Here is a 24,806-nt window from a genome sequence, read left to right as displayed (position 1 = left end):
CCGGTTATTACCGATCCATGACAGTCCCTACTGCAAGACACTCACAGGTACGTTGACAATAAATCTTTCGAGTGAAATGGCCACTTGATATTAAATGTGGGATTTAGTGGTGTGCCTCTCCCTTGACAATACTTTTAAATCAGCTGGAAAAGCTGTAGTAGTCAGGAAGGATAAATCACGCACCAAGCTGATGAAAGGGGGGATCTTGAGTGTCTTGAATGAGTTGAATGAGATCCTGTCATGGGTACAATCTCTCCTTCTCCCTCGCAATCTTCACTGGCTAAAAAATAAATTAGCGATATTGCCAAAGCCAGTCACCTGCTGAAATCCATGAGATCTTGGATGGGATTGCAAAACCATGCAAGGAACTTGGGGTGCTGCTTCCATAAATGCTTGTAGTTGATAATTGTTGTCACGTTCGGGGTAATGTTACCCAGGCAATGCCACAAATTCGTGTCTTGCTTGATGTCTATCACTTCATGATGAGGTGGGATGGCTGTCTTATAGTCCATTGATAGAAAACTCACTCTCCTTTGAAGGTACCTGGCTGTAGTCCTCAATGGAACTCGAAATCCATATCGATCACAAGTTGCACAAGACATTTGGGATGTGATTTTGAAGAAGCCTGCAGGAAAAGATGGATCTGCTGAGTATTGGGGTCAGGAGGAACAAAGCAAACGTCTATGTCTTGCCTATGAGAAGTGGGATGCAACTGGGAAAGTGTGGTCAGCTTCTGCAGCAAAGGTTCGGGCACTGGATTTGGATGTTACCTTGTTGAGAGATACTCAATCCGTCTTGATTAGGTTCATGCTGATCAACTTGTTCATGTGAGGAAGGGGTGCCTTGCACACCTTTGTCAGGATGTTGCATCTGATGGAAGTCGCATAGAGGGCTCCCACAAGGGATGGAACTCAATAATGCGATCATTTTCGAGTGGTCTTGAGGTTTACACAGCCCTCGCGCATGACTTTGTGTTGCATCGAAATCTTCGAGTTGTGGCTTCCTATGGATATAATACAGGTGTGGTGGGCAAATTTGTTGCCTCGACGGATGGCTGTCATCACTTGAGTTTGGTGGATGCCATTGCACAGCTCTTCAATTCCATTCACAGAAAGTCGGAAGGTGGGGCGGTGATCACTCTTCCTGTGTTACCTAGGGTTGATAGTGGAGAAACATTCGGATTGGTGTCCTCTAATCACACCGAGACCTTTGGGGGGCTCTTGATATTGAAGGAGGAAGTAAACGAAGATCCTTTCATGTCAGTCCTTGAAGCCTGAGAGGCAGAAATGGGTCCAGACTTCGAAAGCGGAGTTACAGCTTCACACTTGCAAAATGTAAGTAAACGCTGCGTACTAGGTTGTAAACCAGAACTAACCTCACTTGGTATTGAGCAACCTCACACTGTACCTTCCAATGCCATGGTAGTCTCAGAGATAGCGGCAAAGCGCAAGAGCCCAGATTCTCCAAATATGATTGAACTTGATGGTGAGGGAAATGTTGTGAACCTGGAAGAACAATCCAATGCCAAATGACACCATCTGTTGGAGACAAGTAAGGTCAGTATACAGGATCAATTCACGGCATAACCAGACATCTGACCTTACTCTTAGGATTATGTCGCAGAGCTTGGATCAACGTCTGGGGGAATCTACAACAGCTCCAAGCAGTATTCACACATTTTTCAAACAAACTCAGCACCTAACACAGCAAACACTGGAAATAACCAAAGTAGCAACTGCAAGATCATCAGATCCAAAGAACCCTCAAGAAACGCAGTGTGTTACCATAGCAGCCAAACCCCCAAGCAACACTCTAGAACCTCTTCCCCTTCCAGGGCGGCACCCTCAGCTGACTCACTCACAATTTATCTTCTCTGTTTCTACTTCAATCAACCCATGCTCACTGGCAATCGAACGGAAGGATGAATTCTTCCTTTTCATGGAGATGCGCGCAGAACATCAATGGGTGTCCTTTTCAATGACTTGCCGAAAATGGGTAACTGCCACTATTAGCTTTAATGTGCAACTCAAGGAATGGAAAAAAGGGGAAAACCTTGACGTCGTGAAGAAAAACCTGCATGCGCTGATGGACAAGCTTGCCGAGGTTAGAGGTTGAGCAACAAATTATTCAACGGTTTACCATGGGAAACTTCGCCTGTAAGCAATGTCCAATGAAAATAGATTTGTTGTTCTGACCTCCTCAAGCACGCACTGGAGGAACAACCTTTTGGGAAAAGCACTGCCATGCAGTCACACTCATTAAAAGCGAAAATCTAAGTGTAGGCGTTGAGAATTCTGGGAAACCAACTGTGAGTTCAAAATGACTTCAAATGGAGTGAACAAACTAACGACGAATCAATGGCAATGCTAGCGTTGAGCTGCAACATGCAGCCGTTGCAATGTCATAATGTACCCTGGGCCCACTGGCTCACCGGAAAATCACTGCAAAGGATTTTGTTCTGATGGGGTTCGTCAGAAAGCTAAGTCGGCAGATGAGGTCCTCCCAATATGGCCTCAGCCATCAGGTATTTTCACAAATGGAAGTCACTTTCATTCTATGAAATTTTTATCTTTCATCCGCAAAGTTTACGAGAAGGTTCTGGCCAACGAGAATGGAGAACGTGGAGGTGCTTATTTGATGGAAGAAGAAGCATTCACCCACCTTTTGACACAACGGGTGCAGACACTCCCTTGCAGGATGGTCTTATTCCAGCTCTTTGATCTCATCCTTGTAGATGTTCCTGATGGGCTTATAGTGGAGCAAGAGGGGGGGAAATTCTTACACATAGATTGTCTTCAGTAGTAGTATTGTTTAAATGGTGACTATTTCTGTTTCAACTCCTTTCTAAGTCTTAAAAGTGGAACAAGAGCTCCAGCATTGTGCTGTTACGCCGTTCTGGGGTATCCCTAACATTGTTCTGTAGCAATATATCTTGTATAGAGGAACTATGGACACAAGTAAACATATTTAAAGTGTGCCCTCCCTGCCTACAGCAATAAGGTACAAACAAAGGAGGGGAATGTGGTCCATTGGGCAGAACATACAGACGACATGACTATGATTGATGAGAACGCTAAGCGCATCCGTCAACAGCGTTGGCTGCTCCTGGAGGTAGAATGACGATGTGGTATCTTGAATATTTCAGTCAGCAAGCGAGATGCACGCTCTGAAAAGTGAAACAAGCCACAAACCTCGTCGTACTTGTCATTCGGAGCCACCTTCCTCAGATCCCACACAATCCTACTACCACGCAGCATAATCCCACCAAAACTATAATCCAAGGCATGCTTGGCAGCAACAGGTCCAATACCAATCGTCTGCTCTTTCAAAATATGTTTACCCATGATGAGCTCCTCAATCTTACTGCTGGAATGGGTTCCCTGTTTGAAGATGTCGTCAAGGAGCCTGTGGGGAGGTTCAAAGGCTACACCTCTTGGACGGATGTAGGTGGTGTGCAAACGCATGCTGGAAATGCATGTTCATAGAACTCCATGAGCTTTTCACGCTCTTCGAAAAAGGAAGGGGGCGAGACCACTGACATCCATGATGTGTGTGAGGACGTGCGAGAGCAGCTAATGGCTTACGATTAAGAATACATGGTATTTCGCCAAAGAAAACTCAGATCCATTGAGCATGGCCAGGAACCTCGACGTTCTACCACCAGCGAGTAGCAGAGCCTGTTCGTCACTGTTGTGTCCAGGTAAGCTAATCAAAGAAGAGAAGAAGTGATCAGTGATCACCTACTTATTGTAATGTAGTCAAGATCACTTACTCTCCACATTTGCTGCCCGAACGATGTCTGCAAGTGTGTTCACACTCGCATACATGCAATTGATGACCTGGATGCGAGCTGGGCAGATAGTAGTGAGGCTTAGTGAGGGCGCGCAAAGGAGAAAACCTTGGGCAGGAAAGTGCCGAGGTGTGGGGAAAACCTTGGGCTCAGGAATGCACCAGAGGGCATTTGAAAACCCTGGAAATGCAGCCACCCAGCCGTCGTTCCAGGGTTTACAAAAAAACGAGCTACATCCGAGATATTTATTCTACCTTGCAAAATATAAGGTTTAAATTACAAATACAATCATTGATTGAATCATTTATTTTAAACTCCTAACTCTTATTTTTTGAACCCCTCTACAACAGCTGGCACTTTACAAGTGTAAACAACATAGCCACTGGAGAGCCACCGCTGTTTTAACCTGAATATAGTACTGTACTAATACGACCAACTGTTCAGGCCCCTTGGGGTGTGACACCTTTTGACCATCTCTTTGTCGCTTCATTGTCCTGCGTGATGCGTGACGAAGAGTTTTTGCTCTTCGTCCACCACATATTTCTCAGATGGTTTGGCCCAGCAACCTGTCAATTTTTTGGCTGGAAGGTAAGCATGCATTCCTCAAGTATAACATGGTTCTAAATATGCCAAATGTTATGTTTAAAACAAGGCACCGCAGGTCTGGAAAAAAATGACTATTTTTAATTCAAAAAAAAAACTCTTCAAAACTTGGTGTGATGCGTGACATCATGCCTACTTCCCTTCCTTCACATCCCTTTGTGATGCGTGACGTGAAGACGTGGTCGTATTAGTACAGTAGTTTGGGACCGGAATTTTATCAGTACTACGTGAAATAGTGACACGCCATCTATACAACATGGAATGAACACCTCGCAGACCCTACTGTTAAGTCAGATTAGGGACAATGTTGCACTACATTTCGGCCACTGACCATGCTTGTGGCAAATCCGCGTTGTCCAAGCCATCCTGAAGCACAACAAAAGGATGGTACCGACTAGGGACTCACATGTACCGAGTGTTTTGGAATGGTGTGTATGTACTCTCTGCATGAGAGCCGATAATAATGACTTGCACATCAACAGGGTATTGACTTACCGGACATCTCCATTGTAGTCCAATGGCGCGCCACATGTGATATGTGCACGCTTTGGCAGTGCTTCAGTCATGCAGCATGTGACTTCTCCCTCAATGCCATTGCACTGTTTCTGGTGGAGCCCAAGCACTTTGATGATACCAAAGCTGAGAAAGTGGCGAGGAAAGAAAAGCGGGATGGGAAAAGGAAATCAAGCCTGGCGGCAGCGTTAGGAAAAAGGAAGAGGGATGACAACGAGGATGATGGAAGCCACAGGATGTCATTACCACCAAGGGGGTGGCGGAATGTGGAAAAGAGACCAACACTCGTTATTTTTTTTTCAGGGTTCTGCCTGACACCCCCCCACCATTACCTTCCTAATGAAGTATGTTTTTCCCACACTCATGTTTTTCTTTTTTTTTTGAATTCAAAATATTTCCATGTAACAAGTCAACTACGCACAGGCGGTTGGCCGTAAACTAAGTTTAAGCTAAGTCGAGTCCACTGAAGATGCATATAACGGGCCTGTGCTAGCATGATATTGAAAAACTTGTTTAAAGACGGATCATCCTGGGTAAGTAGCTACACTGACGGCTACTGACGGTACAGAATGAGAGGGCATTTCTTCATTACTGTGCATGTGATAAATCTTCAAAAGTGACTCTTTAATGTGTAGGCCGAGAAAGAAAGTGAAGCATCCAAGTGGTGTAACTCATTCAGAGAAGGAAGAGGCACTTGGCCTGGGGCAGCGTGGGGAGTGTAGGGTGTGTCGATGTAGGTGATAGTACTCTTGGTTTGGACCGTCCGTGTCCGAAGCTGGAATGTTGCTGCCCTTCAAAATCTGAAAATTGATGGGGTGTCACTTTTTTTTTTCGGCCTTCGGCCAGACACCCCCCCCTCCTACCCTTGGTGCGGGATCCACGTCCCGCTACCCCCTTGATTACCACACAATCCTGGTGTTGATAACGCACTGCAGGACTTTATCTACAGCGGAATGGGTTATAGGGTTACAGTTCTCGACATTGAAATAAGAGCATGTCAAGATCATTTCTAGCTTCCGAAAGCAGACATACCCCGGCAGTGGGCCCTGGTGGCTATGTTGTTTACACTTGTAAAGTGCCAGCCATCGTAGAGGGGTTCAAAAAATAAGAGTTAGGAGTTTAAAATAAATGATTTGATCAATGAATGTATTTGTAATTTAAACCTTATATTTTGCAGGTAGAATAAATATCTCGGATGTAGCTCGTTTTTTTTGTAAACCCCGGAACGACGGCTGGGTAGGAGGCTGCTGGAAATGACGAATTTTCCGTCTCTTTCAAGTTGGGAGATCACGTGTACGATAGTATGCTCTAAATGCCACCATCATTGCATTGGCTCGGAACTTGCATCGATTTCTGACGGTTTGATGCTGACCGTTGAAAAGCTGGTAAAGCTTCTCCAGCAAGAATCACCCACGTAACAAGAGCGACTAATGAGTGGCATTCGAAATAGCATGTTGATGGATGGCACGGGATTTTCCGTGAGATGTTTCGAACTCCGAGGTCTTCCTGACCTCGTACTATAGTCTATGGTCTGTGGTCACCCACAATGCTCTCGCCGCAATGCCTGACGACACAGTTCGTGAATTATGCTGCCTCGTCAAAGGCACTTCAAATTTCATAATGATTACTATACCCGTCGACAAACTGGTTTATCACTTGAAGAAAATGGCTCATAGCGAGGTCAAAAACAGCAGTCTTCGTGGCACCGATGCTACGGACCTATTTGTTTGGAAAGTAAGGACAACCTTGAGGCTGGAGTGGATGTTTCCGCTCACAACTTGGCAGCTTAATCAACAGGAATCCCTAACACCTGAAGAAAGCCTTGGTGATCGCATTTCCTCACAAGGGCAACTCTCACACATTGCCGTCAAATTGGAGTCGAACGCTAGGATTGGGGATATTTTCCCAAAACAACCTGACTTGGGTCTCCAGATTGTACTGCAGCATGCACCTTCCGGTGAGTGTAAGCGTTTGTCTGTCAGGCGGCACTGAGCTAGCACAATTTCACAGCCCCAGTCTTTTCAAGTACCCGTGAGTAAGAGTCCAACCCACCTCAACCGCACGCTAACAATGCCGCTTTCTACTCGCTTTTTCCCACTTGCCCTTGTTCCCCTCTCGGACTCCTATCCACATCATTGACTATGCGCGTACATCGACATGTCGGACTGTTCCATCCCCTTTGATTCTATCATCCACGATTCTCCCATGGTGTCGGCTTACTTCACTACCATTTCTATGCGGTTAAAGGGTCTGGACAGAAACGCGGGCGTGAGTGTCTTGTTTTCAGATGAAGTCACTCTGTGGTAACATGGGATATTCCAGATGTAGCTGATATTAGTGCCAATATCATCCTTCAATGGTCTAAAAGAATCAAACTCGGCCTTCCACTGGTTTCCGAGCTTCCTGGAATCCTCGATCAGCCACTGTCGGACGCTGAAAAGATCCCTTTGTGCCGCTCAGATTTTGACAGCCTTGTCTCGAGCGTGATGGAGAGAAAAGATATTTGCAGCAAAGACGATGTGGAGAAGCTTTTCCGCATCAGTGATGAGGAAATTAGCGGAACACTCTACTTACTCTTTTATAACGCCGTTCTGGGTGCCGCACCACCAGACGATGGAACCGAGTCATCTTTTCATTCGTTCTGGGATGACAACATCCGAAAGGTCTTGGAGATGCTCACACCGTATGGGACGAGTATTCGGGACTCCAATCATAAAACCAGTACCCAGAAACTAAGACCGGACTACGGCCTTATCATAGGAAGTGTTTGTCCTTTTCGAGGGGAAGAGAAACCCTCAACCAGTAAGGACGATCCTAAGGCCGAATTATCCTATAAGCTCGCGTGGGTCTATGAACCTGTACAATATGTCTTTGGTGAGCATAATTACCTTGCTTCTACCCGAGCTTCTTCTCACTATCCCAGGTTATTATGCCATTGGGCCTGCCGTGACTCTCGCTGCAATCTGCGCCCCGAAGGAACCATCAAACACGCCATGGGTAGAAGACCTGGCATCCGCCGACTTGCGACTCAAGCGCGATCGCATAGCGCACCTGCGCCGACTCATCAACCTTGCCCCCTATATCTCCTCACTACTGCGGGCCATCGGACACCATGGGTCCCCGGAGTTCACTCTAATTGAACGGTATGTCCTTTCGATAGTTCTTATATCCCCAATGTGGAGTTGGAGCTTGTATCGCAGGGAAGGAAAGTCCCTGGAAATAGGGCTGAGATCAATCAAAAAAACCTATCATGGCGACCTTGGTCAAAAACGGGTTCGAATGATTAAAAACATATATGATCAACTGAAAGAGAAAGGCGTGCCTCATGTGGATACTCTTACATATGAAGATAGTCCGGCGATCTATCTCGAGCCGAGAGGAATCGACATCAAACCAGGCAACGAGAAGGCACTGCTACAGGCCGTCACCTGTGTTCTACAAGCCCTAAAGGTGTGTACCATAATTCACGCCCTGGCCTGTCAATTCACATCATATCTTAGGTTCTTCATCAACCACCAGCTTTATATCATAGAGACATCCGGTGGCCTAATGTTCTTCGACGGGCTGATGATCCCAAACTCTGGTTTCTAATTGATTGGGAAGATGCAGCTGGCTCCAATAATACGGCAGCAGATCATTTGTCCCCGGAAGAACACTCACCGCGCATTTTCGTAGATAATCATGGATGCGAAGTGGACATATGGGGTGTTGGGTCACTCATTACAGAGGCTTCTGCCTTTGTGGTTAATATCTCACCTGAGCTGCTGAAGCTTGGCATGTGGATGCAAGATGGAGGGCCAAGCGCAGATGATGCCCTGATTGCTGTTGAAAATTATGCTTCAAAGTTCTAGTTGGGTATTGTAATTAGAGATGCTTGGAACAAAAATACAGAGTCAGCCATCATTGAACTTCGGACAACTCATGGGAATGCACCCGGTACGAAGAGCAACGGGCCAAACTACGCGCCCAGAACCGCGAACTCGCGCTACCAGAGCTCCCAAGGGGATTGCAGCGCTAGCTGCTTTCATTCAGGACTCAGGTGCCTTCACGTTCACCGGGGAAAAGTACACGCCCAGGGGACCCCCTCCTTCGAAAAGCCAGAACCACCCAATATAGACTCATAGGATGAAGAGTCCGACGTAGGAGAGACCTAGCCCAGCCATACGACCATACCCGCGAGCAAACCCCCGCGAGCGCAGGAGCGCTCGCCTTTCCCTCAGCGTCACTGACGCAACAGACCAATTCCAGATACACGGCCCTTATACCCAACCTTTCACATATCCGATACCTTACGGCTACACAATGGATGATAATATTCACATAAGTGAAGATCCACAGCATATTTACACCGAAGGGAAGCCTTACGCTTCCCGTGCGTCTTAGTAGTAGACTACTTGTTGCACGTAAATCTAGAGAATCAAAAAAAAAACCTTCGGACAACTCGTTTGCCTATCGGCCGCCGAGGATCGGAAAAAGGTCGACAACCCCATCATGCGATTCCGCCTTTTTATGGAATCTCCAGGATGGTGGAACGCGGACGCTGAAACCGAGCTGAAGGCTCGCCTTAAAGAGGACGTCATGAAAGCGTTCAAGAGAGCGGAAACGCTGAAACAAGCTGAAGTATTAAGCGAGTTGTTTACCGAGGCATCCTGTGAGTCTGAATTTCAGTTCAAGTTGTCATGTTGAGCACGTAAAGATCCATTCGTACCACAGCTGATCACATGCTCGCCCCCAGCTCCCACCAGCAGAGCAACCCTGAGGAATTTTGCCTGATTCTGCCTCAACATGTTGTTGTACCTTCATTTCAATTTTCGACACTCCGACAGGCAACCACTGCCAACAGAATGAAAAGATCCAAAAAAATCTGAAGACAGGTTCGCTGGTTTTCCATTTCTTTCATGTAAAGCCGCTTGGTTGCTAAATTGATTGAAGCCATTGCGAAATAGTTGGGACATTCACTCTTGGATTGCCCCGACATAACATCGGCGGACTGTTGTGGCTCCAGTGGCGGCGGCAGCATCAGCGATCGGAAATGCCGCCAATACCCGTTTCAACTGAGTGGGCAAGATTCTGAGTACAAAAATACATGGTTTGAAATCGAGGTTCTCACCTTGATTGACGCGATAATTGTCAAAGAAGCTTCAACACAACAGGCTCTGTGCTAGAAAGATCAGATGAGCAACCTGAGCATATGATACTTCAGTCATTTATATGGACTGGCGTCCGGCGAAACTGTAGAGACCGCTGGGCAAAGCGAAGTGGAGGAAGCCCGATCGCGTTGTGAGAGAGAAGTGTTTTTTTTTCATCCCCGTCGGACCTCCACAAACCAACGGCAGTCCCTCAGTCCGAATACTACCGACAAAAGACCGTTCTGATTTATATGCGGAATCCAATGGAGCAGATGGCTCGTTAGATTCACGATTGGTTGGCTACCGCCACAACGATAAAAAAGGTTTCTGGCAACCGCGGTCCGCAGCCAGGAATACTTAAGAACGAACATCACTTTAACTTAGTATCCGGCCGCTATACCATTCTTTCTCGAATTGCTTGCCGCTGGTATCGAGGTAAGTACTGAATCAATGCATCAAAACAAAAAAAGACATGCCAAAAATGAATTCGCCTTCCCGCATAACCGCTTGGACCACAGCAGCGACACGGTTGACATCTGACACTATTGAAAACGGTGTTAAGACCTGCTGCATCAATTTAGATTTTTTGAGCCTTGCCTGTGATGTTATGCCCGCGCCCCTTCAGGTCCATCAAGATATCGGGAGGGTATACGTCATCTGCATCCATCGTTAACGGAAATAACTGATCGTGTAGCCGACCAAACTCTATTGCATCACTGAGGTTTAAACCCCAGTCTAGGTTCAGCAAAACCTGAAACACCGCTCCAAATATGCGTGAACCACCGGAACCGCCAAGTGCAAGGAAGAAAGACACATCCTCGTGCTCCACGATGGTCGGCGCGGTGGAAGACAAGGGCCGTTTCCCGGGTTCGGGATAATTATCTTGTCGGATTCAGTCATCTGATTTTCTTCGTCGAGCCTAACAGCACTTACAGAGAGAAGGCCGTAAGCCAAAGGCATTTGGAACACCTGGCGTCGAGAAATCGTCCATTTCGTTATTCAAAATGATGCCAGTATTAGGGTCTAAAATCTGAGATCCGAAAATTAAGTTGACAGTGGACGTGTCACGTAAGTGAAGCCACCATGCCGTTTTTGTCGACAACTGAACTGTGACTCTGTGAACAAGTCAATAAAAAGCCCAGTTGCATAATTGGATGCTCCCACCGTTCCGTGGTCTTCCAATACATCATACTCCGGTTTATAATATTCAGGAGGGTGTGTTCGATACTATTCCCGGGGAAAAAAATATCAAAAATCATCCCTCGAAAATACTCTTACACGCACATCCGTGATATTCCCAAAAATCGTATCCGCGTAAGCCTTTGTAGAGATCTCCCCAATTCGATATGTCGAGTTGTTAAATAGCGGATCACAGACTTTCGTCCTGATTACAACGTCTACAAAGCTGCACATGAGGTGTGAGGAGAAACATTACCTGGCGGCAAATCCAAATTTCAAAACCTCCACTAGTCTGTGGACATTGAGGCTGGTCCTTTCCTTCATGTCGAAGTTCTCGATTAGATTTAGCATATGCAGTAAAACTAGTACGTCAGGATCAAAGTTGACGAAGCAAAAAATCAAAACAAACCAGGGCCCGAGGTAGGTGCATGGGATGTAAAAACTTTCCTGCCCTTGTAAACACCCTGCAAGGCAGGTCTGACTTGTACGGTGTAGTTTTCCAGGTCGGTATGTGTTAGTATTCCGCCAGTCTGTTGAATTTTGCGGACAATAAGTCTGCGATAGGGCCCTAGTAGAAACGTTTGGCGAGGCTTAATCTTGAACTAAAAAATATGGGAACCTTATAGAATGCGCCAGCACCTTCATTAGCAATCATAGCAAGAGTCAAGGAGAGGTTCATCCTGTGTATAACCTCGCCTTGTCGTAGAACTTTCCCAGTTGGGGCAAAGATGGCACTCCATTCGGGATTCTTCAGCATTAGATCTGGATACCACTAAAGAAAAAAAAATACACATTCAGATAAATGTGATTGAGAGAACCAGATAACCTGCCGTGATCCGCTTTGCCAGCTCTCGGTCGACCTTCCATCCCTGTGCCAACGCAATACTCGGTTCGATGAGACGCTTCCAGCTCAAGGTGCCCCAGCGGCGATGCGCTTCTTCCAGACCGCGCAGCTCACCAGGCACGCCCACGGCAAGACCCCCAAACTTGGACGATTCTGGTGTGCCGACGTACATCGTCGCATTTGCTAATGATGGTGCGGTCTCTTTAAAATCAATAGTATACATATCAGAGGCTTTACCAGGGCTACTTGAAGGTATCCGGACGGTCATGAAGCCTCCGCCGCCTAGGCCAGAACTAATTGGATGAGTTGGAGTAACAAGTATTTGAGGGGTTTTCAGGGGGCTCACGAAAACATATTAACAACACCAATACAGACAGTAGTCGCGATTGCCGAATCAACAGCATTGCCCCCCTCTTTCAGGACGTCGACGCCGATATCAGAACATAGTTTGTTCTCCGAAGCCACCGCACCTGACCGCGCTTTGACGAGGTAGGCAGGATTCCGGGGGCGCTTGAGTGGCAAGAACGATGTACCAGATACAAGGCTGTTGTACCGTGCATGAAATGCAAGGAAGCCGAGAAGAACAAGGCAGGTCAACCAGGTTGTTGGAAGCCGAGAATGATGGGGATTCACACCATAGAGCGGGAGTTCTGAAACGTCTGCTGGGAAAGGTAGGTGCTTTCCACGTTTCATGATGGCTCGAGAACTTGATGTTTGAACGATAGCCGACGAAGCTTGGGTATCAAGGCAATATGAAATATCATAGTTGTGGTATGTATTAGGTTATGGTTGGGTTGGACGCGTTAACTATTCTTCCCATGCCCGCTCATGTCCGACGCTTTTCTGGCGTATCCAACGACGCCGAGAGCGAATATTCACCACAAGCCAAACGGCGCAAGGTATCTGTACGCAATGCCCGTTTCGACGCGATGATAGACGCGATGAACGCCGTTCGGAGGATTTGTAAGTTCAGCAGGTTCTCTTTCCATGAGTGCTGACACAAATCCGGAGGGATGCAGGGAACAACGCTCGAAGATGTATTCCACAAGAGCATCAAAACCCCACTTTGGTCCGCAACGCTAACCGAAACAGATCCGGAGACGGTCATAGCAGCTCATCTGGCATTCTTGGAGGCTGGCTCACTTGTCATCATGACTTCGACGTGAGTAGCCAACTGTGGTGTAAAGACTACCATTAACTGCAAGGTTAGGTATCAACGCGCCTTCGAAACTTTCGAACGCGCTGGATACGGTGAAGCAGATGCTGTGACTTTGATGAACAAATCAGTAGAACTCGCCTCGGAAGCTAAATCACGGTTTCTCGCACAAAACCCCAGTATCACTGCAACATATATCAAGATCGCACTTGCCCTTGGGCCATTTGGGGCTACACTCACAACTGCGCAAGAATTTAGCGGATACTACCCCCCTCCTTATGGACCTCAAGAATTCACACCTGACTTGGACGGCACGAATACCAACGCGTTTTCTGCGGAAGAAAGCGAGGCGGAGGCTGTTGCTGTGGACAGCCTCGCTTCCTTTCACCTGAGGAGGCTACGTGTCTTCTGTAACCATCCATCGTGGGATCTCGTAGATGTCATCGTGTTTGAAACTGTTCCACTTGTGCGAGAGATCGCGGCAATAAGGAGAGCGGTGGGCATGCTCCCAGAATTTGCTATGAAATCATGGTGGGTTGCGACCGTCTGGCTAGATGGCGTCTTTCTACAGGAGTCAGTTCCGGGTGGGGAACGTCTATTGGCCGCTGACGTTGTTGATGCTCTCCTACGGGATGCGTCTCCAGCGAATCCGGTCCCCACTGGGATTGGCGTCAACTGCACACAAATTGAGTATTATCCAGAAATTATACAGGCCCATCGAATTGCCTTCAATGCGTTGCTACTTTCGCAGGTTGGAGACTCGAAGTTCGCGCGACCTCGGCTGGTTGTGTATTCAAATGGCGGGGTGAAATACGATCCCATTGCACATGTGTGGCTGGATTCTGGAGTGGCACACAGAGGAGGCACGGGTAAGGCGCAGTGGGTGAAAGAGCTCGTTAGCCTTGCAAAGGAGGAAGGCAAATTTGGTAGTTGGGCTGGGATTGTTGTTGGGGGATGTTGCAAAACTGCTCCAGACGATATTCACGCTCTTGCGGAAGAGCTGAAACTAAGTTGAAATCATATATACATTACGTTGTTGCTCATGTAGGATAACAATTTCCGATATACATAGTCTCTCCGCCTCAGCCAGAGCCATATTGACAACTCCGCAGGCTCGTGATCCACTATTAAACAGTTCTTTAATTTAGTTTTGGACCACGGAGCCATGGGTATCTCTGATCTGACGATGATGCGTCGATGGAAATTGTGACCCAATTTTATTTTACGCGCCTTTGACGTTTGTTTGGCGTGACGCGTAAATATCGCCATCACGTGCCACGTTTTCATGCGTCCCTGAAGGTCAACCAATGGTCAACAAGGACCCATACTCGTCCATGCCTGTCAATCCCTTCTTCTTCGCTTCATTTCATGTCACCCTCCCCTCTCGCAAAATCGGGGAAGAAACGTAGAGCATCGGGTGAATACCTTCCCCCCAATTTGGACGTGTCTAACTTTTATCATCTTGGAACAGGTCATGCGAGTCCTAACCAACGTCAGCTATTCGCGTTGCCTCAGAAGGCTTCCAATTGATTTATGCAGCGGCCACAGTTAAATCACCCCTGTCGCGAATCAAGGAAAAACGGGCAGGAGTCCTGTTGTTAGACCAAGAGTTAACGAATCACACCCAAATGGGTATGCTTCATTTTCAAGTCAGGCTTAAACGCTATCTGAACAATTTAAGTTTTCTTGAAGTCTTTGCGGAGCCCAGCGAACAAGTTGGCAGTGCAACCCAGCCCAACGGCTCCAACTCAACCTTCAAAGGAACCCAAGTCCCCAAAGTCGCCAACCCGTCTGTCGTTCGGCAACGAACCTCGTAAGTTGATATTCTCCTCCTTTTATAGGTATTTTACAATTGTTTGCAGCTATCATGCGGGGTTCGTACGAGGGCCCATTGCCTCATCAGATCTCTCGCGTCCTGATAACATGCAGTCCAAAGCGACGCCACGCCGTCTGTCAGGTGTATTTCATGATTTGCCAACTTTTCACGAAATCGTCCCCGCGGCTTTTACTTGATTTTACGCTTATCATGAATGGCGCGAACCTGACTTCGGAGCAGAAGCACGCCCTGATGACGGTTTACAACGAAGCTCATGGTATGTTTAATTACTTCTTCGGGCTCCCTCCCTCATATTCTCACGTTTCAGCCGACTTGGACGACGATCCTCCTCCTAAGGTAAGGCGAAGCCTAACGCCTGGACATCCACGGAGTAGATCGTCCACGAATAATGTCTCAGGGTCTTTGGTTATGGCCAAGCCTGGTGAGTTCGTAACCAATTAATGAGGACATATGTTTGACATGCTGACTTCTGGCTAGAAAGTCCCGTTCTTTTGCCACATTCCGCTCCTCTGCTACCTGCCGTTCCTCCGCTACCTGCCATTCCTCTACCGCTGTCCCGTGCGGGCACGCCTGCAACACCAAAAACTCTAATGGCCCTTGCAGACCTCTCTCCATCGGCGTCGACACGTTCTCTTGTCGATGTTCCGATAGAACAGGGTGGATCATCCCCCAAGATGACACAAATGTCGTCGCGAGGTCCAGGGTACCATATTGAAACATCTATGATCCTTACGACTAAATCCTCTCCTTTTAGCACCCCCCAAAAAGAACCCTCAATTTCTCAAGACGATATACCGCCCTTGTCTTTATCTGGGGAGGCAAACAATACTAGATCACGATCACCATTCAAATTCATAACCTCATCATTCTCGTCTTCAGTATGAATACCTCCCTTTGATACCTCGATATGTTCTTACGTTAACTTTACCAGAAGACCCCTGAGCGTTCAAAGAACAGTTCGGTCGTTGTCACCTCAGTTTTCTCCCCCGATACTCCAGAGCCCACCCTTTCTCATTCAACAAGTGGGGGAAAGCACAAGGCGTACCTGCGTTTTCTGAAGGCAACAGGGCTTGACCTCACTTGGAAACCGGCTTCATTCGATATCGGTGTGGGTTCCCAAGCCGAGAGCACTTCCTCGCGAAGTGAAGATGTGTTTGGACACCGTGTGGCCCAATCGCTACCTTCCAGGGCTGCGGGAAAGGATTTAGCTAGTAAGTCATGGTCCTAGTCGGCATCTCGAATCTCACGCGCTCTCAGAATCGTCGATCCAAGTTGACCTGAGTTCAAAACCAGACACTAACGCTGCGTCAGAGAAAGAATTACCTTCATTACCCGAGAAGGTGAGATACTGCATCAAATACCCTGACACGACTATTGGACACGACTATTGATCCACCCCCAGAGTCCGAGGGCAGAAGGCTTGTCAAAAAGTAAATCTTTTAATGGTAGACTAAGTACTCGGGCGTTGGCTCCGATGGTGATGCGTTCGCAGTTCCTGACGCTTCCTTCGCATATTGGGGCGAAGAAGGACAGACTCCAAGCATGTTTTTCATTCAAGTACCCACCTTTCCCGCCGAAATCATCGCCTATCAGCCCGATACCAACCGCGCAGAGCGACTCCGCCAGTGCTACTAATTCAGGGCTGTCACTGGGGGACTTTGGTTCCTCAGCGTCAGCAACCACACCCACATCTGCTGTCCAAGAAGTTTCGTACACCCCACAAAATGCTACCGATGGCTGGGCGTCAGCGGCAACTTTGCCCTCTTCTTTTCTGAGCATGTCACAATCAACCAGAAGATCCCAAGACGACGACATTCTGTCCTCATCCTTTTCGTCTCAAAAGTCGGGTTTTCATCGACTAACCTCTTCTTCCTCTCTTTCGACCGCTCAAAAGGATGGTGAGGAAGCGACCTTTCCGGAATCAGTTGCGGATTCGGGCTCCACTCTTCTTTCTTCGCCTTCCTCAGGGCATAAACGGAAACATACAGGAGGGGAGTCATCGTCATCACTTAAAGCACTTTTACCACCCTCTACCCCTCAAACCCGTCCTTCCTCTAAACGCATTCGATTCACTCCTCATCAAAAGCACTGGGAACCAGATGGAAATGTTCTCATTGAGCTGCAAGGCATACGGTTCAAATTGCAAAAAAGTCGCTTAGCAAAGAAGAGTCTGTGGTTTAGTGCGAAGTTCAGTGAAAACCCAGGGGATCTCGACGAGAACGAAGATGCTAGAGTGTATTGCATAGATGAGGTTGACGTTTCCCTGCCTGATTTCGAGGCGTTGATGGATGCTGTGGAAAACTCAATGTGAGTCCCACTTTTCTACTCAAGATGTTGTCACTGATGGTTTTCTAGAACTTTCATGTATGATAAGCCTTCCTTTGAGGTTATATCTGGTATTCTTCGCGCAGCTACTGCGCTCTCTTTCCCAGATTTTGCAACGTGGGCAAGGCGAAGTCTTGAAGAGACCTGGCCATCTTCCATCGAATCTTTATCTACGACTTACACCTCCGCCTTCGCCATAGAGACCGTGGTGTTGGCAAGGGATCGGCAAGTTCCTGATATTGTCAAGCGTGCCATATACGAGCTCGTCCGAACGCAAGATTTCGTGAGAGAGTTTCGCCAAAAAGGTGAAGATGCTATAGGCAAATCCAGTGCCACCCTTTCGCTTTCCGAGTTCATGGCCATCGTGGAAGTACGGGAGTTGTTTTCGTCGTTGTGGACATCATTTGCCCTTTCACCTATGGACCCATCGCAGTACTGTCAGCCGTCTGCTTCGACAGCACCCAGCAGTTCTAGATGTGCTGCCGGTAATCCCACATCACATCTCATCGCGCATGCTAAGCTCGTTCATTTTTCTGGAATTCTGGAAGCATATCAGCTGGATCCCATTTCTGGATTACAAGCCCTCATAGATGCTCCGTGGAAGGAGGAGGGTGTCTGCGCTGAGTGTGTTAGCTCGTGGAAGGATGTGTGGGGGAAGGCAAGACAAGAAATCTGGACTGAACTAGAAGGATTGTTCGGCTTGGTGGAGGCGTAAGAAGTGGAGAGGCGGTTGTGGCCTCTCTTGAGACGAATCTTGCAACATTGGACATACCCCATATGATCGCGTCAGTCATTTACTATCGCATAGCTTTGGTCCTTCAAGTCGTTATGTAAATCCTATGCATCTTCAGCTTATGTAGACGAAACCGTTTCGGTCGAATATTATTGAGCGACAACAATTGAGCTGGTTGTTCGATGGTCATTAAATTTATCTCAACATCTAATGTTATGTAGGTCTCCATCATCCCTCATCATGCTGCTGCGCGTTCTGAAGAAACCATCAACTGCCTCTATAAATATCTCCCAACTGACAATTTTGCTGAAAAGGATTTCTTGACAACGACTATACGTAACTCTGATGTCGATGTCCCAACCAATCTTTTGCTCAGCCTGAGTTCCAACAAAATCCTGCCTGTCGTCCCTTTCTCATCGATATGATACTCTGGATTGTTCAACTACACACCGCACGAGCGCCAAGAAACGGAGAACGCTCCAGGTCAAATTAGGGAGAAACTCTAAGGCTGCTGAAATTACTGGAACGGTGGGGATATTCTCTCACCGACATGTCAACTTACTTACTGATTTTCCCCACAGATCAAGGGCGAAGTCCCTTTTTTATTTTTGCACCTCAAGTGTTACGGTTCATTTTCCCAAGGTGCAAGACGATGTGGTGTACTGCTCTTCAATCCTACACTTTGGCCTCTCCAATGGCTGAGCCCCCCAGTGCCAACAGCTCACATCTTGGTTCTTCGTCACCCCTCCCTTTCCCCATCCCAAACTTTGGCAACGCATTCGTAGAGATTTCGGCGCTCACGACTTTCATCGGCTCGTCGGTTGCTGAGTCCTTAATTCTTGGGAATGAGGGCGGAGCAGGGGTTGCGTGGGCCACAATGAGCGCCTTTGGCCTTATGGACATGGTGAAAACATGTGTGGGCGCTGCCAGCCCAGGATGGCTCAGGACCATGATAGGTGCACGGTCAGAAAACACGGACGCAGCGGTAGGACTGGAAGTAGCCTCTAGCGCGCGCGGGAGGGGAGCGATGAAGGTCAGAAGGAGCTACGGAGAGAGAGGGCCAAGTGGTCTCTCGGTTGACGCATCAGTGTTTTTGAATTTGGTAACTGCTTTCGCTGGTTCCTGCAACTCGCATGTTCTGATGACGGCGCCCCGACATAGAGACGCAAGCCAACAGCCTCAGAATATGAAATTAAGTGGGAAGAGATTTACGCTTTTGACAAGTTAATCTCTCGCGGGTTGGCGGGTTTCCCGGATGACAAACCTCATGAAGCTGCTACCGCCCCAGAAAAAATTGCATTGCGGGATCCTCAAGCTCATACAGCTCGTAGGAATGTCAAAAAACCTTCAAAGCATATCGATATGACGCCCGATGTATATTTGTATAGTGTCAGTCCTTTCTATCCCCCCCACAATCCCTGGTTTCAAATTCCAGTCCTCCTTCTCAGTCTTGCCAAAGTTGGAGAAGGCTTCATCTTATACCACTTCGCTGGCGCCCTCGGCATTGTTACTCTCATTCCTTGGGCGTACTTCTTTCTCGTCGCCTGCATCATCGAACTCCGTGAGATAATTGTGGCCAGAAGGCCCGCAGTTTTCGATGGAGAAATTGACATCGTCGTTGGGCAACTCCCCAGTATGACCCAACTCGCCGAGTCACCCCCACAAAGTTGGGTCGTCATTGGTGCACCTCGAAGCCCAAGGAAGACAGTATGGTGGAAAGCTGCGTGGGTTTTAGGCGCCTTGATATGTCCATTCGTTACCGGGTTCACTTACCTTTCCCTGGCTCAGCAAACAAACGAAATCGTTATGCTTTGGCTTATGTTTCAAGGTCTCTGGTTGCTCGGTCGCATGTTAGTTCACCACTACGCCGAATCTCCCAAAGAGGCGATTGCACCCCGCTTGCTGTACAAGAGGCCTTGGGAGACTTTACCAGGTATCTTCAGAGAACGCATAGTGAACTTGATGGCGGCTCTCTCAAAATATATGGTATCAGTGCATCCGCGACAGGAACATGCATACCGAGATAACTCTAGCACGCCCTTGGAATTGCGAAGGATCATAATTGAGACACCGACCATGTTGAACTACCCGCTGAATGAACCTTGGAAACCATCCAATTATGATAGGTCGCAAGTCGATATTGAAATCCATGCAGTTATTGGCGACCCCACCCTCATCAGCGCAGTTTGGCTCGCCAATATCCCTGGCCTCACTTTTGAGAGCATGTACGATACGTGCATTCTCTCTTTGAAGCTTCCCCTAGCCACATCGCAATATGCCACGATACCGTGTGTTCGTTTTCTAGCTGGTGTCCCGGCATCAGAACCCCTCATCTTTGATGAAGAAACCAACCAACCTTTCGACTCCGTACCCCAGTTCTTTCCGAAAGGTCGGCTTCACGAACCCCAATGCACGTGGTGGTATCTGATCCCAGCAGGAGAACGAAGCTGGCTGGTAATCAGGCAGGATGTCTGGAGTCCAGTTCTTGGCAAACATTCAGCCGAAGTCATGTCGGATGAGCGTGTCACTGCCATTTTATCCCGGGGCAATCTTTTGATTAGTATCGCTCATGTCGACGATGTCAAATCTGCTTTGGAGAATTCAAGGAAGGCGAGGGAAACATTGACTGAGATTCTCTCATGAAGGATTTATGCGGTCTTTCCAAACATCAGTGTAATCAATTGTCTGCACTCTTTTTGTCATCTGTTTTTGCTGCGAATGCTTGCCCCTCCATGAAGGTTTCCTGAGTCAATATAAATTATAATTGCAGCTAGGTTTGAACACGGAGACTAAAAGAGATTACTGAGCTCGGAAACTTGCGATAAACAACTTCTGAGTCTCACAATTACACAACATGTATTGTTCTTACTCTTTCTTACTCCCTCCCTTTCCTCCTATGTCCTCTCCGAGTCTTTCCCACGCAGGTAGCAAAGCCATTTTCCTCAAGCAGGTTTGATGCCCTATCTCTCCTTTAGCCTCCTGCGATGGCTCAGGAGCACCTTGGTTCTTCTTCACTTTTCCCTTTCCCCACCCCAGACTTTGGCAATACGTGGGTAGGGCTTTGGGTGTTCACAGCTTTCATTAGTTCTTCGGTCGCTGAGTCGCTCATCCTTGGGAATGAAGGTGGGGCGGGAGTTGCGTGGGCTGCGATGAGCGCCTTTGGTCTTATGAACATAGCGAAAACATGTGTGGGCGCTGCGAGCACAGGATGGCTGAGGACCGTTATTGGTGCACGATCAGAAAATACGGATGTAGCGGTAGGACTGGAGGTATCCTCTGGCCAGCGAGGGAGGGGAGCGATGAGAGTCAGAAGGAGCTACTCAGAGAGGGGTCCAAGTGGCCTCTCTGTTGACGCATTGTTTTTGAATACGGTAATTTTTTTCACTGATTTCTGGTGTCCGCAACTCGCATGTTCTAATGACAGAGCCTCGACATAGAGAGGCAAACCAACCAATTTGGAACATAAAACAAAGTGGGAGGAGATCTACGCCTTCGATATGTTAATAACTCGTGGACTGGTGGGGTTGCCGATTGACAAGCCGCAACCTGTTGTCAAGAATACACTTCCGGATTTTCAAGCTCATGTGGCTCGTAGGAACATCAAGAAACGGTCGGAGGACGTCGACATGGCGCCTGATGTATATTTGTACAGCGTTAATCCTTTCTACCCTCCCCACGATTCATGGTTTCAAATTCCGGTTCTCCTCCTCAGTCTTGCCAAAGTTGGAGAGGGTTTGGTTCTATGGCTGCTTGCTGGCAACATCGGCATTGTTACTGTCATCCCTTGGGCATACTTCTTTCTCGTAGCTTGCATTGTTGAAACTCAGGAGATGATTGTGGCCAGAAGGCCCCCAGTACTTGATGGAAAAGTTGACATCATCATTGGGCGATTCCCCAGTTTGATCCAACACACGGAATCGCCCCAGCGAAGTTGGGTCATCATTGGCGCCCCTCGAAACCCACGGAAGACAATCTGGTGGAAAGCTGCCTGGGCTTTAGGCGCCGTAATATGCACATTCGTTACCGGGTTGACTTATCTTTCCCTGGCTCAGCAAACGAACGAAATTGTTATGCTTTGGCTTATGTTCCAAGCTCTGTGGTTGGTTGGTCGCATGTTAGTTCACCACTACGCTGAATCTCCCAGAGAAGCGATGGCACCCCGTTTGCTATACAAGAGGTCCTGGGAGACTTTATCAGATACCTCAAGAGACCGCGTTGTAAACTTGCTGGTGGCTCTCTCGAAATACACCACATCAGTGCATCCGCGACTGGAAGATGCATACCAGGATAACGTCAGCACCGCCTCGGAATTACGAAGGATCATAATCGAGACACCGACTATATTGAACTACCCGCTCTCCCTCCAGAAGGAACTTCTGCAACCATCCAATCACAATAACATACAAGTTGATATTGAAATCCATGCGGTTATCGGTGACCCTACCCTCGTCAGTGCAGTTTGGCTCGCCAATGTCCCAGGCCTCACTTTTGAAAATATGTATGATACATGTATTCTCTGCTTGAAGCTCCCCTCCGGAAACGCATGCCGATATGCCACAATACCAAGTGTCCGTTTTCTCAGTGGGGTCTCGGTATCAGAACCTCCTTCCTTTAATGAAGAAACCAGCCAGCCTCTTGACACCTTACCCCAATTCCTTCCGAAAGGTCAGCTTCGTGATACCCGAAGTACATGGTGGTATCTGATCCCGGCAGGGAAACGGAGATGGCTGATAGTCAAGCATGCAGTTGAAAGTCCCGTTCTTGGCAAACATTCAGCTGAGCTTGTGTCTGATGAACGTGTTACCGCCATTTTGTCTAGGGGCCATCTTTTAGTCAGTATCGCTCATGTCAACGATGTCAAGTCTGCCTTGCGTAATTCCCGGAAGGCGAGGGAAACGTTGACTGGGATTCTCTCATGATGCTGATGAGCGTTTATGCTAGCGTACGCGTACGGTAGTTGTAACATTGAACTTTGTATGTCCACACTTTTTTTGTCGTTTGCCTTTGTTGCAGCGGCCTTTTTCACCTCAACAAATGATCGCCACTCCTCCTTGATGGACACGATGAAAGTTTTCTGTGTCAATATAAATGATAATTGCGCTGCAATCCAGCTGAGCTAGTAAACTATGGTTGAGATTACCGACAAATACTGTTGATATTAACGCATTTTCGCATTCATCGTTCTTCCGATCCCTTTGACAACGAGCAATAGGTCTCTCTTGCCCCGCAAACTAGCAACGATACGGTGCAGTGGCATGAATATACCAGAATTCAGGTTGCGAGAAACAACCTCCAGAGCTTCGCCAACACAACTAGCGAAACATACAGTGAGTATGGGTAGTATCTTCGCTTGGAAATGAGAAACATACATCGTGATCATCGTTGAGAAATAGTCAGGATCTGCAAAATCGACAACGTATGGGGAATAACTTCTGGGCACCATGGCTAAAGGAGGACCCAAGCAAAGCAAATGGAGGGAAGGGGCCAACAGTCGATTCTCGAACCCGAAACAACAAAAAACCAGGACCAAGAAATGAAAGTTGACCATTTTCTTCCAGGAAGCTATTCTCAATAGCGTTTCCTGCCACTCATTTTGTTGGACAATTGAAAGCGATGCCTGAGCAAGAAGTAATGTGAATCGATGCGCTGTGGTGTAGTAGTGTTGGCTTCCAATATGGCAAGTGCTTCGGCGTTGAATTTGACGATTTTCCATAGTCGATCGGCAGGTAGGTCGCAAAATGGGAGGCTGATCTGAACCTTTCCAGCACCAGCCAGAAACCAATACGCGGAAACTCATCGTCAACCTCTAGACCGCCTTCTGCAATGCGCGAGATCCGACCAATGGTGAAGAGCCTCCCTGTCCGCTTGAAATCCTTCCTCAAAGCCTCATGCAGCTTTGGGAGCCCTCCTCCCAATGGGTCTACTTAGTGCGTATCCAGTGACCTTGCATCCTGCCCGACGTTAAGGTTCATTACCTTATTGACGGGCTGTTTCATAAAGAAAATATACCTGTACGTCCGCCGAAGTGCGTGTGTTTCTGCAAACAGGTTGATTGACGACCCAGATGGAATCGCTACGGTCTCCATACCAGGGCACTTCTGAACAATCTGCTTGATAACAGTCGCCTTCACCCTCTCCACTTCAACCCGACAAGCCCGCTCATCCGCAGAATCAACGAGTTCCAAGCGCGGGAAGAGTTGGGGAAGAGCACCAGAAACTCTAAGAAACTCCGCAAACACAGCTGGCATATCCCGGAAGATTGATTTAACCAGTAGTTCCAGTGGATGCCGAGGTTCTTGACGTGCAGACGAGTGACGATGCTCAATGTGCGACCTTGAGAAACGTGTGCCTCCATCCACTGTACAGCGAGGATGAACAGAGCGTCGTCGAAGAAGTTGTAGTCGAAGAGAGTTACGGGATAGAAACCGTCACCTTGGTCAGATTTCGGCAGGCGTTTGTGGGGCCCAAAATCCACGCTATAAACATCGAGTGGGCTTTGATCTCAACCAAGTATCGCTTTCTGAAGTCGCTTAGTCGGCCTTTCAAGGATGCGTACAGGTCGAAAACCATGATTGAGGGATGCCGCACAAGGAAAGCTGCAATTGTCGCGAATTCTAGACCTATAGGCCATGGGTGCAGCTTGAGATCCGAAAGGTATTCGAGCTTGGAGAGGTTTGGAAAAACAGTCAGAGTGGCG

At 47.8% G+C, this 24,806-nt stretch overlaps 11 protein-coding genes across 11 annotated transcripts; 8 read left to right on the top strand and 3 right to left on the bottom strand.

Annotated features, from left to right (window-relative positions):
* Window positions 1–440: 440 nt before the first annotated feature.
* Window positions 441–2,115, top strand: LACBIDRAFT_332792 (uncharacterized protein; the record flags this gene model as incomplete). The annotated part of the gene is made up of 5 exons (XM_001887379.1): window positions 441–487; window positions 540–744; window positions 804–1,238; window positions 1,264–1,334; window positions 1,611–2,115. The coding sequence occupies 5 exons, from the start codon at window positions 441–443 to the stop codon at window positions 2,113–2,115; spliced, it is 1,263 nt and encodes a 420-aa protein (XP_001887414.1).
* Window positions 2,116–2,967: 852 nt separating this feature from the next.
* LACBIDRAFT_310215 (uncharacterized protein) lies at window positions 2,968–3,464 on the bottom strand (the record flags this gene model as incomplete). Its single annotated transcript, XM_001887309.1, has 2 exons — window positions 2,968–3,131; window positions 3,185–3,464. The coding sequence occupies 2 exons, from the start codon at window positions 3,462–3,464 to the stop codon at window positions 2,968–2,970; spliced, it is 444 nt and encodes a 147-aa protein (XP_001887344.1).
* Window positions 3,465–4,818: 1,354 nt separating this feature from the next.
* LACBIDRAFT_310214 (uncharacterized protein) lies at window positions 4,819–5,348 on the top strand (the record flags this gene model as incomplete). The annotated part of the gene is made up of 3 exons (XM_001887378.1): window positions 4,819–4,821; window positions 4,876–5,250; window positions 5,316–5,348. The coding sequence occupies 3 exons, from the start codon at window positions 4,819–4,821 to the stop codon at window positions 5,346–5,348; spliced, it is 411 nt and encodes a 136-aa protein (XP_001887413.1).
* Window positions 5,349–6,455: 1,107 nt separating this feature from the next.
* On the top strand, window positions 6,456–8,757 carry LACBIDRAFT_295520 (uncharacterized protein; the record flags this gene model as incomplete). Its single annotated transcript, XM_001887377.1, has 8 exons — window positions 6,456–6,640; window positions 6,692–6,863; window positions 6,917–6,937; window positions 7,154–7,174; window positions 7,229–7,780; window positions 7,830–8,049; window positions 8,107–8,356; window positions 8,407–8,757. Exons 1-8 carry the CDS (start codon window positions 6,467–6,469, stop codon window positions 8,755–8,757), a joined length of 1,761 nt encoding a protein of 586 aa, XP_001887412.1. The 5' UTR covers window positions 6,456–6,466.
* Window positions 8,758–9,397: 640 nt separating this feature from the next.
* On the top strand, window positions 9,398–9,592 carry LACBIDRAFT_310212 (uncharacterized protein; the record flags this gene model as incomplete). The annotated part of the gene is made up of 1 exon (XM_001887376.1): window positions 9,398–9,592. The coding sequence occupies one exon, from the start codon at window positions 9,398–9,400 to the stop codon at window positions 9,590–9,592; it is 195 nt and encodes a 64-aa protein (XP_001887411.1).
* An 823-nt stretch (window positions 9,593–10,415) lies between these two features.
* LACBIDRAFT_310211 (uncharacterized protein) lies at window positions 10,416–12,751 on the bottom strand (the record flags this gene model as incomplete). Its single annotated transcript, XM_001887308.1, has 12 exons — window positions 10,416–10,459; window positions 10,512–10,577; window positions 10,633–10,917; window positions 10,969–11,065; window positions 11,118–11,150; window positions 11,200–11,262; window positions 11,320–11,419; window positions 11,471–11,576; window positions 11,624–11,782; window positions 11,854–11,986; window positions 12,045–12,351; window positions 12,405–12,751. The coding sequence occupies 12 exons, from the start codon at window positions 12,749–12,751 to the stop codon at window positions 10,416–10,418; spliced, it is 1,740 nt and encodes a 579-aa protein (XP_001887343.1).
* A 125-nt stretch (window positions 12,752–12,876) lies between these two features.
* Window positions 12,877–14,229, top strand: LACBIDRAFT_310210 (uncharacterized protein; the record flags this gene model as incomplete). The annotated part of the gene is made up of 3 exons (XM_001887375.1): window positions 12,877–13,021; window positions 13,070–13,220; window positions 13,269–14,229. The coding sequence occupies 3 exons, from the start codon at window positions 12,877–12,879 to the stop codon at window positions 14,227–14,229; spliced, it is 1,257 nt and encodes a 418-aa protein (XP_001887410.1).
* A 613-nt stretch (window positions 14,230–14,842) lies between these two features.
* Window positions 14,843–18,091, top strand: LACBIDRAFT_310209 (uncharacterized protein; the record flags this gene model as incomplete). The annotated part of the gene is made up of 9 exons (XM_001887374.1): window positions 14,843–14,846; window positions 14,896–15,027; window positions 15,077–15,307; window positions 15,359–15,472; window positions 15,529–15,929; window positions 15,983–16,262; window positions 16,309–16,391; window positions 16,454–17,358; window positions 17,407–18,091. 9 exons carry the CDS (start codon window positions 14,843–14,845, stop codon window positions 18,089–18,091), a joined length of 2,835 nt encoding a protein of 944 aa, XP_001887409.1.
* Window positions 18,092–18,761: 670 nt separating this feature from the next.
* LACBIDRAFT_310208 (uncharacterized protein) lies at window positions 18,762–20,752 on the top strand (the record flags this gene model as incomplete). The annotated part of the gene is made up of 2 exons (XM_001887373.1): window positions 18,762–19,211; window positions 19,271–20,752. The coding sequence occupies 2 exons, from the start codon at window positions 18,762–18,764 to the stop codon at window positions 20,750–20,752; spliced, it is 1,932 nt and encodes a 643-aa protein (XP_001887408.1).
* A 211-nt stretch (window positions 20,753–20,963) lies between these two features.
* On the top strand, window positions 20,964–23,028 carry LACBIDRAFT_332786 (uncharacterized protein; the record flags this gene model as incomplete). Its single annotated transcript, XM_001887372.1, has 3 exons — window positions 20,964–21,059; window positions 21,085–21,480; window positions 21,547–23,028. 3 exons carry the CDS (start codon window positions 20,964–20,966, stop codon window positions 23,026–23,028), a joined length of 1,974 nt encoding a protein of 657 aa, XP_001887407.1.
* Window positions 23,029–24,236: 1,208 nt separating this feature from the next.
* LACBIDRAFT_310205 (uncharacterized protein) lies at window positions 24,237–24,789 on the bottom strand (the record flags this gene model as incomplete). Its single annotated transcript, XM_001887307.1, has 2 exons — window positions 24,556–24,789; window positions 24,237–24,532 (listed from the first exon to the last, which is right to left on the bottom strand). The coding sequence occupies exon 2, from the start codon at window positions 24,462–24,464 to the stop codon at window positions 24,237–24,239; it is 228 nt and encodes a 75-aa protein (XP_001887342.1). The 5' UTR covers window positions 24,465–24,532; window positions 24,556–24,789.
* Window positions 24,790–24,806: the final 17 nt, after the last annotated feature.

Source organism: Laccaria bicolor, genomic scaffold (assembly GCF_000143565.1).
Source record: "Laccaria bicolor S238N-H82 LACBIscaffold_44 genomic scaffold, whole genome shotgun sequence".
NCBI lineage: Eukaryota > Fungi > Basidiomycota > Agaricomycetes > Agaricales > Hydnangiaceae > Laccaria > Laccaria bicolor.
The sequence above is the reverse complement of the archived record's forward strand: the minus strand, read 5'-3'. Positions and strand labels throughout refer to the sequence as shown.